General features: G+C 38.9%; 1 protein-coding gene across 2 annotated transcripts in view; it reads right to left on the bottom strand.

Moving 5' to 3' along the window:
- The window catches only part of RIOK1 (RIO kinase 1), a 31145-nt gene that overhangs the window by 13511 nt on the left and 3102 nt on the right, over window positions 1–14532 (bottom strand). For both annotated transcript variants that reach the window (XM_032424848.1, XM_032424847.1), the window contains exons 2-13: window positions 14201–14408; window positions 12322–12412; window positions 11070–11139; window positions 9423–9465; window positions 6874–6966; window positions 6005–6117; window positions 5823–5903; window positions 4380–4466; window positions 3838–3975; window positions 3153–3256; window positions 2822–2928; window positions 230–295 (exon numbers count right to left, since the gene is read on the bottom strand). In XM_032424848.1, coding sequence (XP_032280739.1) covers window positions 230–295; window positions 2822–2928; window positions 3153–3256; window positions 3838–3975; window positions 4380–4466; window positions 5823–5903; window positions 6005–6117; window positions 6874–6966; window positions 9423–9465; window positions 11070–11139; window positions 12322–12412; window positions 14201–14408 — 1201 coding nt within the window. The remainder of the gene's footprint in view (window positions 1–229; window positions 296–2821; window positions 2929–3152; window positions 3257–3837; window positions 3976–4379; window positions 4467–5822; window positions 5904–6004; window positions 6118–6873; window positions 6967–9422; window positions 9466–11069; window positions 11140–12321; window positions 12413–14200; window positions 14409–14532) is intronic.

Raw genomic sequence — 14532 nt, 5'->3', positions numbered from 1 at the left:
AGTAAAGCTCTCCATCTAGGACAATGGGCTAATAGGTTGCTGAGTGGAATGATGTAATGAAATGTAATTTATCCCATTTGGCTCAGTTAAATGATGTAAAAGGAAATATTCTCATCATCTGAAAACTGCTTCTCTCTTAAAATCAAGTTGGTGACCTAGTATGCCCTTAAAAAAACAAAAACTCAAAACAAAGTGTTTCCTACGGCTGTGGAAAGATAATACATCTTACCTCTTCGTCCACATGATCTTGGCTGGACCTTTCTTCCTTGGTCCTTTGAGATGCTATTTCCATGGCCTTGGAAAGAAATCAAAAGTTACTTTCCTTTATATTCAACCTACAGAAGATGCATCCATTTCTCAATTTTAGTATAAACCTGCTCTCACCTTTATCGGTATCACCTCTACACTTCTGAAAAAAGGACTCTGAGGCCTCCAGTGACACAGGTTAGCTCTGTCAGATCTCACCAAAAAGGCTGCTATCAGCTCAAAAGTAACAGTATAAATCAAACCATTTAGCCTTGGGGAATCCCTACCCCTTTCCTCAAGAGTAAAACTACTTTCCTTAATTTTTTTTTTTTTTTAAAGATTTTACTTATTTGAGAGAGACAGAGAGAGACAGAGCATGAGCAGGGGGAGGGGCAGAGGTAGAGGGAGAAGCAGACGCCCCACTGAGCAAGGAGCCCGATGTGGGCCTCGATCCCAGGACCCTGGGATCATGACCTGAGCCGAAGGCTCAACCGACTGAGCCACCCAGGTGCTCCTAATTGTTTTTAAGTGGGACTTGAACTCAAGACCCTACTTTCCCTAATTTTTAAATGATTAGCAAAAATATTTACTAAAGGAAAACTGAGACCCAAAGAATGGAAGAACCACCCTTTAATTTTTCAGCAATGAAGGGAATCAAAGAGGAAAGGGGGATTGTCCTCTAATTTTGAGCATGTGTCTCTAATGATGCAGAAAAATAAACCACCAAAGAAATCTCTTTGGGCAAACAGTGACTGCAACTAAGGTGACAAAGATTCTACAAGAGTCTTCTGGCTTGGAAAACTGGAAAACTGGAGATTTGTTCTCTACTAGGATACATAGAAAGAAGGAAAGAGTTGTGGTACTAGGGTTCTTTGTTTTACATTCAGACACTAAAATTAGTGCTAAAAAATTTAAGAATAAAAACGGTATGTATTTATTCAATTAATATATGTAATTGCTTAGTACGTGCCAGGTACCGATTAGGTAATGGCCATACAAGACTAAACCTCCTGTCCCGTGGGCTCATGGTCCAGGAGAGGCTGACAACATTAAAAAGAACTTAATAACAGGAGTGCCTGGGTGGCTCAGTCAGTTAAACATCTGACTCTTGATCTCAGCTCAGGTCTTGATCTCAGGGTTGTGAGTTCAAGCCCTGCTCAGTGTGGAGACTACTTAAAAAAAAAAAAAAAAAAAGAACTTAATGACAAGTGAGGTAGTATGACCACGTCTACTACAGGCTCACATGATCTGGAAAACACACCTGCAGAAACAATGATTTCTGCGCAATTTCTCCTTGAGAAAGTTTTCTGAATGGAGCTCTAACGTAGCCAACAAGCACACGAAAAGATGCTCAACATCACTCATCATCAAGGAAATGCAAATCAAAACCATGAGATACCACCTCACACCTGTTAGGATAGCTACTCCAAAAAAAGAAAAAACCAACACAAAAAAACAGAAAATGGTGAGGATGTCTGTGGAGAAACTGGCACCCTCTGCAGTGTTGGGTGGGAATGTAAAACGGTTTCACCACTAAGAAGAGCAGTATGGTAGTTCCTCAAAAAATTAAAAGCAGAATTACTATACAATGCACAATTCCACTTTTGGGTATACACCCAAAGGAACTGAAAGCAGGGTCTTAAAGAGAGATTTGTGCACCCATGTTCAAAGCAGCATGATTCACCAACATCCAAGAGGTGGAAGCTCCCCAAGTGTCCATTCACAGATGAATGGATGCCCAGGATGTGTTTGTACTCCATGAAAGAATCCTGAGGACATTACGCTAAGGGAAACAAGTGGCCATAAAAAGAAAAAACAGCATGATTCCACTTATGTGAGGTACCTACAGTAGACAACATCAGAGAGAAAGCAGAACAGGCTGGGGGTGGGGAGAAATGGGGAGTTAATGTTTAATGGGTACGGAGTTTGTATTTTACAGGATGAGAAAGTTCTGGAGATGGACGGTGGTGACGGCTGCACAACAGTGTGAATATACGTAATGCCAGCGAACGTACACTTACACGTGGTTACAATGGTAAGTTTTACGCTTTGTGCATTTTACCACACGTGCAAAAGTTCTGTGACTCAAAAAGGCCTCTGAGAAACAAGGGAAAGACCAGAAGCCAAATAGGTCTATGGCGGTCTATGTAATCTTGCCCAATGCTTCAAGTCAAGAAACCTGGATTTCCCATTGGCTTTTTTTTTTAATTTTTTTATTGTTATGTTAATCCCCATACATTACATCATTAGTTTTAGATGTAGTGTTCCATGATTCATTGTTTGTGCGTAACACCCAGTGCTCCATGCAGAACGTGCCCTCTTTAATACCCATCACCAGGCTAACCCATCCTCCCACCCCCCTCCCCTCTAGAACCCTCAGTTTGTTTCTCAGAGTCCATCGTCTCTCATTCCCATTGGCTTTTTACTGTATTTTTGATTCCCTATGTGTGAAATCAGGAGGTCTCAGGAAGCTGTTGAAACGAACATACACTGAGCAATTGGAGTCCCTGAGAAGCAGCACGTAAGCGCAAATTACTACTATTTTCTGTTCTTTCTTTTCCTCGCCCCATCTCACCTTTGAGAGGTAAGCGTCCATGTTCTCCTGTGTAATGGACGGATCTGTGACAAATTCAAAGAGTTCCCGCACAGTCATCACAGCAACGTTGTGCTTCAAAAAGAAATCTGTTGGAAGGAAAACGCAGCACAGCCTTAGGAGGGAAAAAGTTGTTACTCCAACTATGTTACGGAGAAACAAAGAGATGAATAAAAATACACCATCTCCCAGCAAATGGTAGAAGTATCACTACATCAAAAGATTTAGTGCCAAGACTTGACATCAACAGCTTACCAGAGTGCAGAACCAACAGACACAAACAAGCCGGTAGGAAATTCCAATTTCCACTCACCGTTGACATTGGCACAGTCCTTTCTCAAGAACTCCAAGGCATGTGGGTGGTCATGCTCTACGGACTGAGAAACGTCAATGATGTACACACCTCCACTATGGTACCTGTGGGCCAGACACGCAGGGACTTGGATTCTACTTTCCTGCGTTTTGTTGTTTAAAAAAATTCTATCTTAAGAGCAAGCGAAATAACCAATAGAACGAACAAGGTGGGTAAGGATAAGAGGCCACTTTGACTAGCAAGAGATGAAAACTGAGAAGATTTCCAAAGTCTGAGAACTCTTAATGATCAGATGGTCAGTTCTGTGACTAAGGCCACCGCAAGCACAGAACACATCCTATACTATGACCATGTGGAGGCCAACTTTAAATCTTTAGAATTTAAAAATGACTTCTTGGGGTTGCCTGGGTGGCTCAGTCGTTAAGCGTCTGCCTTCGGCTCAGGTCATGATCCCAGGGTCCTGGGCTCGAGCCCCGCGTCGGGCTCCCTGCTCAGTGGGGAGTCTGCTTCTCCCTCTCCTCCCCGCTCGTGCTCTCGCTATCTGTTTCTCTCTCTCAAATAAATTAAAAAATAAAAAAGCAAAAAATAAAATAAAAATAAAAATGACTTCTTGGATTGGGATTTTATTTTTTTAAAGGACATGAAACGCTCTACAGGAGGTTCCGAAGGGACAAAACGCACTCACAGCATGTTAAATTCACTGAGATCTGCATGGACAAGTCTGGCATCTTGATACATTCTTCTCATGTACTGGATGACCTGCAGATATAACTCCCGAGCCTTAGATTCTGATAACTGGACGTTTTTCAACAGTGGCGCTGGCCTTTAATACAAATAAAATGAACTAAGATAAAATGCCCCAGAACAAGTTTTCTTGCTTTATACTACACATTGCTACATGGACTTCTTTTCAACAACTTATCACTGAGCAACTGGGTCACTATAGATGTACCAATCAAAAAGTTGTCAAGAAACAGGTGTTCTCCCAGCTTACTGTATAAAACATTCCTCAAAACACGGTGAACTTTGTTATTCTGAAGCACTTTGTGAGACTTAAAAAGGTAGAATAAATGAGTAACTCTGCACGAGTACAGTGGAAAAGATTCACAAAAAACATTCCAAGATGAAAGGAGCTATTTAAATGGCAAATAGTTGTATGTCAGATAATTCGAAGCACTTAAAAATATACTTCTGAGCATGTAATTATTAGGCCTTCTACATACTCACATGTCATCTTTACCAATGAAGCCCATGACCAGAACATGACTTCTCAGCAGGACAGGTTCTGGGCATGGGATCTGTGCTGTGTTTAGCCTGTGGTATTCAAAAAGACAAAAGGACAAATGAAAAGGTGACACAACATGTAAAACAAATCACAACGGCTACAGAACACAAGATTAATATGGCTGTTAGGAAACAGCATCAACACATCTCAATTGTATTACTGTATTTCATAAACTCGAAGACCGCAGAGATTTTAAGTGGCACCAAGATGCACAACCAAGAACCACAAAACACTGGCAATTCATCTATATCTCATAGCCTCTAACACTCAGTCCCACTCCAGAGATGGTAAACTGTGCAATGTGCATCTCAGAATTGATGAACTACAGCAGTTATGTCCTCTGAGTTGATTAGCCTCAACAATGATTAATAAAACAGTTGGACTCAGGGTGCCTGGCTGGCTCAGTGGGTAGAGCACATGACTCTTGACCCTGGGGTCGTGAGTTAGAGCCCCGCCCACACAGGGTGTAGTTTACTTACAAAAAAACCAAAAAACAAAAAACCAGTTGGACTCATACCTAATAGCTAACTGAACACAAGAAGATTTCAAAAGGACTTTCTTTTTTTTTTTTTTTTTTAAAGATTTTATTTATTTATTCGTGAGAGACAGAGCGAGAGAGAAAGGCAGAGGGAGAAGCAGGCTCCCGCCGAGCAGGGAGCCCGATGTGGGACTCGATCCCAGGACCCTGAGATCATGACCTGAGCCGAAGGCAGACGTTTAACCATCTGAGCCACCCAGGCGCCCATCAAAAGGACTTTCAAAACAAGTATTTAATACTAAAATATCCAATGTATGTCACCAATGCACAGCAGATAAAATGTTAAAAGGTACTCGAAAGAGAAAAAAAAAAAACTTCAAATTTTTGAGAAAACTTGATCTCAGCTAAATAAGTTGCCCTCACCTGATATAAAAGTGTCAGCACAAAGAACGTATAAGTATGTCCAAGACTGGACTGAAATCAGAAAAGGAAACTATGATACAGTTTAGGTCCTAACAAAATCGTCTAAAACTCCAATGCCTATAAAAAATGACACATCAGTCTCAAAACCTGATTGTGTATTTCCCTGCTTAAAATCTTGCATGAGCCCCCTATCATCCTCGGTATAAATTTTAAATGCTTTCACATGGCTTCCAAGGTGCTTGGAATGACCCAGCCTTGCTGAAAAAATGTGAATTCTTCCGTAATGGGTTCTCAAAACAGAGAAAACAAAGTAGTTCTTATTTGTCCAGGAATGTGCCGCTTCTGCGCACCTCAGCAGATCTAACGGAAATGAGCAGCACTACGAGTCCCCACCTTTGGACAGAACCACCCTGGGATATGCCAGCAGGAAGGAGCGGGGGCCAGTATGTCGGACACAGCACAGCCACACGCCCCAGAGAGTCACCTGATTAAGTTTCTCATTTCTTTTTCTGCCCAAGTTTTCACCATTTTTCTGGGGTTTCCTTTACAATAGCCATGACGAAATCTTGAACGAGAAAAATACTTGTTATTCCAATCATTCCATTATTCCAGTTTTTATTTTAGGATATAGAAATTAGGCCAACTGGAAAAAGAATCTGAACTCACCTGAATTCCCCACTTACATACTTATCCCGATCTTTGAACACCAAAATAGAAGTTTTGTAAATTTTGATGGCTCTGCTCTCTCCATTTGCTGTGCTAGCATGGTACACATTAGCCTATTTTGCATCAAAAACAAATTAAGTTTGTGTTAAATAACTACACACAGTATTTCAATCTTTCACTCTATTTGATTCTATCCTCAAAAGTTAAAAAAAGTCAAGCGAACTGAAGTAACATGTACAAGAAACACCATCATCTTCTGATTATGTCAATTAAAATTCTAAACATCATTACAAAAAGGTACAGTAAGTAGAGCTCTAATTTACGTATATAGGAAGATCCAATTTATATACAAGAAGCGGCTTTCAACATTTTTGTATCTCAAGTATGTGAAAAATATTTTAAGACATTCTTACATCTCATGATTTGTAAACTGAGTTTTACTGAAAAGTGCTTCCCATAGAATGAGTGGCTCATTTAAAAATGCCATATCTGTCTTTCTCCATATACACATACAAAGAAAAAATGGGAAAGAGATTCATTGACTCAGAAAGACTAGACTAAGCCCCTGCCCCGTTAGTAACCACGTGATAAGGATTCAGGCCTGCAGTAATCTGACCCTGGGCACCATCTGGACCCAGTGATCCAGTACAGTAACGGAGGTGAAAAGGCAAGGTTGTGTGTACAACTTCCTACCTACCCATAAATATTAATAAAGCCGTTTTTAGAAATACTAAGCTATACTGACTTGTGTATTTTTTTTTCTTTTCTTTTTAAAGGCACCATTTATTTACTAAGTGCCTTAGTTTCATTTGTTATCTGAAGTAAGAAAACTAACATGAAAACATTCAGGCATCCAAAGAAAAGCTCACTTCTTTTCCTGTGCTTATGCAGCCATTTATCTCAGATATGATTCCTCTAGTCAACATCTTGAATAATATCATTCGCGTTCTAGGATCCAACACCTAAAAAAATGCAAAAAATAAGAAGTTCAGAGAGACAGTACCAAATATTTCTCATTGAAACATCTGACCATCAATAACCTGAAGAGCTTAAGTACTAAGCTATCCTGGCTGACTCAATGAAGAGTATCAACTGTGGTGTTTTTATTCACTGTAATTTTTAATAAATAAAATGCCACACAAAGGTGAAAGGAACAAGAGACGCACCAACAAGTTCAGTTACAGAAATTAAAGTCTACCAAGTCAAAGGGAAGCAGAAATTGACGGTAGACTGACATTAGCTAATAGAATATAATGCAAGTCACATAACTACGTTTACATTTTCTAGTCACATTAAAAGGAGTAAAAAATAGCAGGTAAAATTTGTTTTATTTATTTAATCCAGTATACCTAAAACATTATCAGTTTCAACATGCAATCGATATAAGTTACCAGCGAGAGATTTAACACTGCATTTTTTACACTAAGCCTTCACACCAAGCCTGTTGATGTTGATAGCACATCTCAATTCAGACTAGCTACATTTCAAGTGCTCAGTGGCCACTGTACTGGATATGAAACTTTAAATCAGAGGTCAGCACCATACAGCTCATGAGTCAAATCCAGGCCACAGCCTGTTTTTCTACAGCCTGTAAGCTAGGAATGGTCTTTACCTTTTAAAATAGTTGTAAAAAAAAAAAAAATTGTGAGCCACAATGCTTAAAGTATTTATTTAACCCTTTAAAGAAGGAGTTTGCACACCTCTGCTATAGATGAGTAAATCAGGGAAAGGGTCTCCTTTGAAGTCAGAGCAATCAATCTTGAGTAAAAAGGACTCCAAAGTCCTCCTTAACAAAAAAGCCATGAACTTAAAGCCTGGTCCCATCCATGCCCGAACTGAAGCAGCCACATATTTACACACACTTTCAAGGGACACTCACAACAGCCCCTCCAGCTCCATGGAGAGAGACGGTGTAAAGCGGCCCAATCTAACTACACTTTAGGGTCTGTCCTTCAGTGACACAGCTGTGGTCACACCAGAAACCTAAGGTTAATAAAAACAAAACCCTGGAAGACTGCATGACTAAAAGGCAAACGGCATCAATGGCAACTAGACCGAAATGAGAGGGAAGTGAGCGAACAGACACTAGCTGCCCGGGCGGCTGGGCGCGCAGGTGAGCAGAGGGAGGGCGCGCTGCTGGGGCGGAAGGATGCAGACAGGCGCCTGCACTGCTGCCGAACTGGGGGGAAGCCAAGTCAGGGCCACAGGAGGGGCAACGTGCCAAAATGGCTTGTAAACAAAATAGGAAAAAAGAAATCCGCAAAGTGAATGAACTTACAAATACATACCTTAAAATACCACTTAAGATCAACATACACACTCTTAATTCCACATTAATTTCGAAAGGGAAAAAAAGGACTTCCTGCCTTAGTCCTTTTAGGGTCTGTGACAATTAGAGCTGCCTCACTTCTCTCAGCTGAACTACCCTTTGTTTTCAATCACACACACACACACACACACACACACACACACACCCCACACACAAAACAAATACATGAGAGGGCAATGAAGACATGGATCCCAGACCTACTTCCGCCCAACTACGGGCAGACTTCTCCAACTGCACAAGTGGTTCTGAGCTCTGCCTGGGTGTGACTCCCTTGGGGGCTGAGGCGGACAGCAGCAGGGGCGGTGGAAGAGGCTATGACTGCAAAGTGAGTTTGTGCCTCTGTACAGGGCTGGGCAGAAGGGTGGGAGGTGGCACTAGTAATGTTCTGACCCTTTCTATCACCTTCTTCACATCAAAAATCTGGGCCAATGCTAACATCCAATCACAACTCTCTACATACGGGGAAATTAGGAAAATCTGTCCCCACTCTTGAATAGAAAGAATAAAATAAGCATAATTTCTAAACCAAGTAAGGAATTTCTAAATGAAAATACACACACACACACACACCTGCTTTGTGGCAGATACCTATCTTTTGAGAAAGCTCACAAAATTCTGCTGACCTTGTTTAAGACAATTCCTGGTCTTACAGTAAATTCTGCTTCCCGACAGAAGAGGAAAGCACTGCATGGTGGCCAGAGAGGGGCATGACTCTAACTTATCTATTAACAGTCCTAGTATAAATAAAGCCAAATGTAGATTTCTAAACTCAAAACTACAAGTAGTTTTAGACAACATTAGCATTAAGCAAGAAGGATGAATGCAAACTATAATCCCAAGAGAAAAGAAATGCTCATTTAAAATGAGACTTGCAGGGTGCTTGGGTGGCTCAGTCAGTTAAGCGTCTGCCTTCTGCTCAGGTTGTGATCTCAGGGTCCTGGGATCGAGTCCCGCATGGGCTCCCTGCTCAGCAGGGCAATCTGCTTTTCCCTCTGCCTCTGCCCAGCTCATGCTCTCTCTCTCTCTAATAAATAAATAAAATCTTAAAATAAAATAAAATAAAGAGCTTGCAGCACATTGAAATTGTACCTGTTCCACAGTTGCTCTGTCCGCCTTATCTTTGATGCGATACCTAACCAAAGCCAAAAAAGTATATGTGACATTCAAAATTTAGAAGCCAAAATAAAGTTTCCAAATGTATATCATTCCATGAAATTCCTAAATAGGTAGTTTCTTTAATAATAGATTTCATAATCTCATTGTAGTTTCATTGCTCGGTGATGATTCCTTCATGTCCCCTTAATCATCAGTTCAGTTCCCTAGAGCAAAAGGTGCATATCTGCAATAAGAAAAAATAATTCTCTCCATATTTCAGAAGGATTGGATAAAAAGAGCAGCTGGAGTAAAGTGAACTACGCTGCAAAAGAGAAAACACCGAGTCTGTTAATACTGTCCTTAAATCTTTAATGATTCTATTAATGCAGAATTAGAGTCATTTATACTGCCTTCTCTTTAGAGTTCCTTTCTACAAAGATACAAGTTTTTATCATCTTCAGGTATTTACTGGGCTCTACATTAAAATGCGAATTCTGATTGGCTTCAGCTCACACACTAAGTGACGCTATTAGCACTAAACTCATAAAGATCCAAACACAAAGATTCAAACAAACACTTCCGTGAAATAACAAATGACTATAGCAGTTCTCAAAAAGCTTCCATCTTGGGGCACTTGGGTAGCTCAGTCAGTTGAGCGTTGGACTCCTGGTTTCAGCTCAGGTCATGATCTCAGGGTTGCAAGACTGAGCTCCCCCCCCTCCCCCACACTCTGCACTCAGCATGGAGTCTGCTTGAGATTCTCTCTCTCCCTCTCCGCCTTCCTCGGCTCCAGTGGGTGCACACGCACTCTCTGAAAATAAATAAATTTTTACGAAAAGAAAAGAAAAGCTGGTATCTCTTGGGTATAGCAATAAACCAGAAGAAAACTGGTTTTTAAGTTCAGTTCTTTTTTTTTTTTTTAAAGATTTATTTATTTTAGAGGGAGAGAGTGCATACATACATGCGTACCCAAGCAGGGGGAGGGGCAGAGGGAGGGAGAGACTCCGCAAGCAGACTCCAGCTGAGCCCGATGAGGGGCTCCATCTCACGACCCTAAGATCACAACCTGAGCCAAAATCAAGAGTTGGACACTTAACCTACTGAGCCACCCAAGTGCCCCTTAAGTTCGGTTCCAACACTACTAGTTGTATAATCTTAGTATCACTTTCTACAATAACTGTAAACACCTTAGAGTTATTAAGATATAGAAGTTAGCCAGATCTTAAACAACTGATTTTGAGAAGAATAAATAAAAACTGTTCTTAGTTATATCACTATTTAGTTTTAAATCTTCCCTTGAATTTTTAAAAATGTTTCATGGAAGGGAAAAAATTTTAATAAATTCTTAAAAGGGAACATTTTTACACTCTAACATTTTAGTTTAAAACCATTACCCTCCTGAGAGGGTAATGCATCTGTGAATTTCACAAAATTATAGTTTGACCATACGTTTCTTAAGACTCAATATTTTCAACTTATAAAGGAAAGGATACCCTCACTTAAGCTAAAAATAAAGAAAGAAAAAACTGGTTTAAGTATGCAAAGAAATATCCTTTCCAAAAGAATTATGACCAAGATGCTACTTAATTTGTTTGGAATTAGTCCTTATCAGCCATGTATTATAGTTAAAATATTACTTACATATCTGCTTCCTTTTGTCTAGACTTTTCGGTGACTTTATTTATGACAGAATCAGTAACATTTAGCTTATCTGAAAATTTAAAAACCCACAATGTAAACAACATTTAAGACAAAAAGACAACAGTCTGAATAGAATACTTCCCTCTTCCTTATTTTCTAAATATTTTGTTGTATAGAGAGTATCTTTTAATAATGAAAAAATGTTAATGCTTTTATAGCTGAGCACGAAGTTCTGTCTCCTTAGGGACAAGTATTGTCACTCTCATCACCACAGCTGTAATTTCTGAGCCACAGAAACCTGGACCCAGGAATCCCCTCCAAAATACTTCACCTGCATATGCTAAATTTCAGACACTTGTTAATACTTTACACAACTAATATGGATAATATAACTGCCTGAATTCCAAGTCTGATTCTAAAAACTGCAAGTTTCATTTTAAATTATAGGTCAATGATAGGCTATGAGATGTGCTAGGTTTATAATGAGTCAACATCCACAAGACAAAGATGACCCTGCATTTTTAAAAAGGTGGTGGTTCAAATCAACATTCGACAGCTCACTAAATGATTGATGCCTACATAAAAAGTGTCTAGTAAAACAAAATGTACTTAGATTCTATATTTCTAGTACAGTTGACCCGTGAACAACATGGGTTTGAATTGTGCAGACCCACTCACATGCAGATTTTTCACAGCCAAGTACTGCACATGTATTCCCTCTTCCTTATGATTTAACATTTTCTTTTCTCTAGTTTCCTTTATTGTAAGAATTAAGTATATAACACATACAACATATAAGCTATGCGTCTATCAACTGTTTATGTTATCGGCAAGGCTTCCTGTCAACAGTGGGCTATTAGTAGTTAAGTTTTGGGGAAGTCAAAAGTTATACATGGATTTTCGACTGTGTGGAGTCAGCACCCCAACTCCCACGTTCAAGGGTTAAGTGTATTTTCAACATCCTACTATGAGATAATTTTACCATAAAATCTAATACAAAACAGACGAAAACTTGAACAGGTACCTGTAACTTTATAATTCTGTAGCAGAGGAGAAAACAGAAATAAAAAAGCAAAAGCTAACGTCTCTTCCTGAAGTCAGGTTTTTAAATTGCTGAGTTTTTATCTTCTCTAAATGTTATCAGTCAGCCAGTAACAGTGAATACGCTCATTTCTTGATCTAATAACATTTTATAACACTTTATGGTCTCTGAAGAACTTCCTCAGAGCCCAAATATATTTTACGAACTCACCTAGATTAATTTTATTCTCAAATTTCCGTAAGACCTTGTCTGCTGGAGTAGACATTTTGGCTGAATTGCAATTGGAAGTCTGTCGATTTGCCTAGAAGAAACGAGTTTCAGAGTTGAAGACACTAGTTTTAAATAAAGACCTAGGGTTCTTTATTACGTGCCTTTTTCCTTAGCTCACAGTTAACTATTAAAGCATCAATACTTGAATGAGAACCCTAAGAAAAGGTTAAGAATCAATCATACTTGCGCAAGAAATTTTTTTAAAAGACATTTGAAATAGGACAAAGTTAGTGGTTAAAGAAGTCTGTACCATCTGCCATTTTTTAACCTCTCTACGATGTATTCCTCATTATTATAAATAACAAATTAAAATTAAATGCATTTTTTTGTATGACTGCTTTATAGATTTAAAATTTGAAAATGTCCATTTACACCGAAAGTGTATAACAAAGAGCTTAGACCAACATTAAACTGGTTCTAAGAATCTCATTTTGGGCCTACTGTCTCAAGAAAGGGAAAGATTAAGTATGAGGCTTAACAACTTAGACTGGCACTATGCATAAACTTAAGTAATAGCAAAAAGAGAAGAAAGAACCCATAAATAAGAGAATACAGTACAGATAAAAAGGCGCCCATAATTGCTAACTTAATCCTGTTATCTCAACTTGGAAGTGTAAGGCTGACTTGTTTCCTGTTTGCATAGACCTCTTTAAAGTTTTCTACTAAATATAACTTTTAAAACACTTCTAAATACAGGTTCACAGTAGAAAACACAGGTAAAATTTTAATCACCTATAATCCCCAACACCCAAGATAACAGTTAACATTTAAGCACATATACTTACTTGTATTTCCAGTTTTATTAAAAGGGATTACTCTATGTTGAAATAGCTCAACATCTCACCAATTATCAATGGAGGAGTTACCAAAACAAGACCCCAAGTGTGAAATTCATCTGGTTATCTTTAATTGCAGGCATTCTAGTCTACGAAATAGTCTTAATATTCAAAGAAATATTGTTGGTTTTTCCCTTCCTCCATCTCTTTCAGAAACCTTTATGCTCCAGGAAGATGTACCATGCTAATCCTAGGACTCTGCAAACTCCTAAAACATTAAGTACCTCCAGTTGAGAAGAAGACTTTATGTAGTTTGGTAACTTGCGTTTTGTACACAGTAGATCATGGTAGATCATAAACACATGTTCATGTCATTAATATAGACTTCCACTGCAACATATTTTAAAGCTGCACAATATCCCATCATGTGAAATCAGTCCCTCAGCAAATTTAAACAAGATGTTCCTTCCAATGTTTCTCTGTAAGCAATACTGGAGGATCATTCTTGTAACATTATTTTTGGCACAATCCTAGAAGAACTGCTGAGTCAAAGCATTTATTTTATGTTCTAAATGCTTTTTATCACATACCAGTTCATCCTCCAAATAACTGTGCTTATTTACTCAATCAGCAATTATGTATTTTTGGTCTTGGTCAGTTTCATAGGTGAAAAAATGGCATCTCTACACATTTAATCTGCATTTCTTTAATTATTAAGGAAGTTAAACTTTTTTCTCCATGTTTCCTAACCACTTGTAGTAAACTGCCTATTCACGTCCTTTCCCATGCAGATTTTAAAGCTCATCATCTTATAATTTAAATGACTCTTTTTAAGTGTACTGATTATGAAAGGAATCTACATCCAGGAAATTATCAGAAATAGGAAAAGGATGAAGAACAAAAACGGTTAAAGACTCGGGCCACAGGCCAACATGACCTGAGGGAAATCTTCCAGTCAGTCAATTCCAGAATGACAAGAAGTCCTCTGAAAAAAGACGACATGAACAATAACACAAAGATGTATAAAATCATTTATAAAATACCTGGGGGTTACTCCTTGCATTCAAGATATAACCCTTGGTGAGTTTCCCCACTCCATCATCCCAGTCCCAGTCGTCATCATCATCGTACTCCTCCTCTTCCTCCTCCTCCTCCATCTCACCTCCCTCCGTCTTCTCAGACACATTCTTCTGCAGGTCCTCAAACACAACACCATCTTGTTCTCTGATGGTCTTCAAGTCAATGCTTTCACTAGAAATAACAATGTTTCAGCATGTTTACACATACCTTTACTTGGATTTACACATGTATTTATTTGTGATACAACAGGCTAAATCTATACCAATAAATCTAAAAGTTTTCCTTCCAAAGTACC

This window comes from Phoca vitulina, unplaced genomic scaffold (assembly GCF_004348235.1).
Source record: "Phoca vitulina isolate PV1807 unplaced genomic scaffold, GSC_HSeal_1.0 scaffold31, whole genome shotgun sequence".
NCBI classification, from domain to species: domain Eukaryota; kingdom Metazoa; phylum Chordata; class Mammalia; order Carnivora; family Phocidae; genus Phoca; species Phoca vitulina.
Note: the sequence above shows the minus strand (reverse complement) of the source record. Positions and strands in the feature narration are given on the sequence as shown.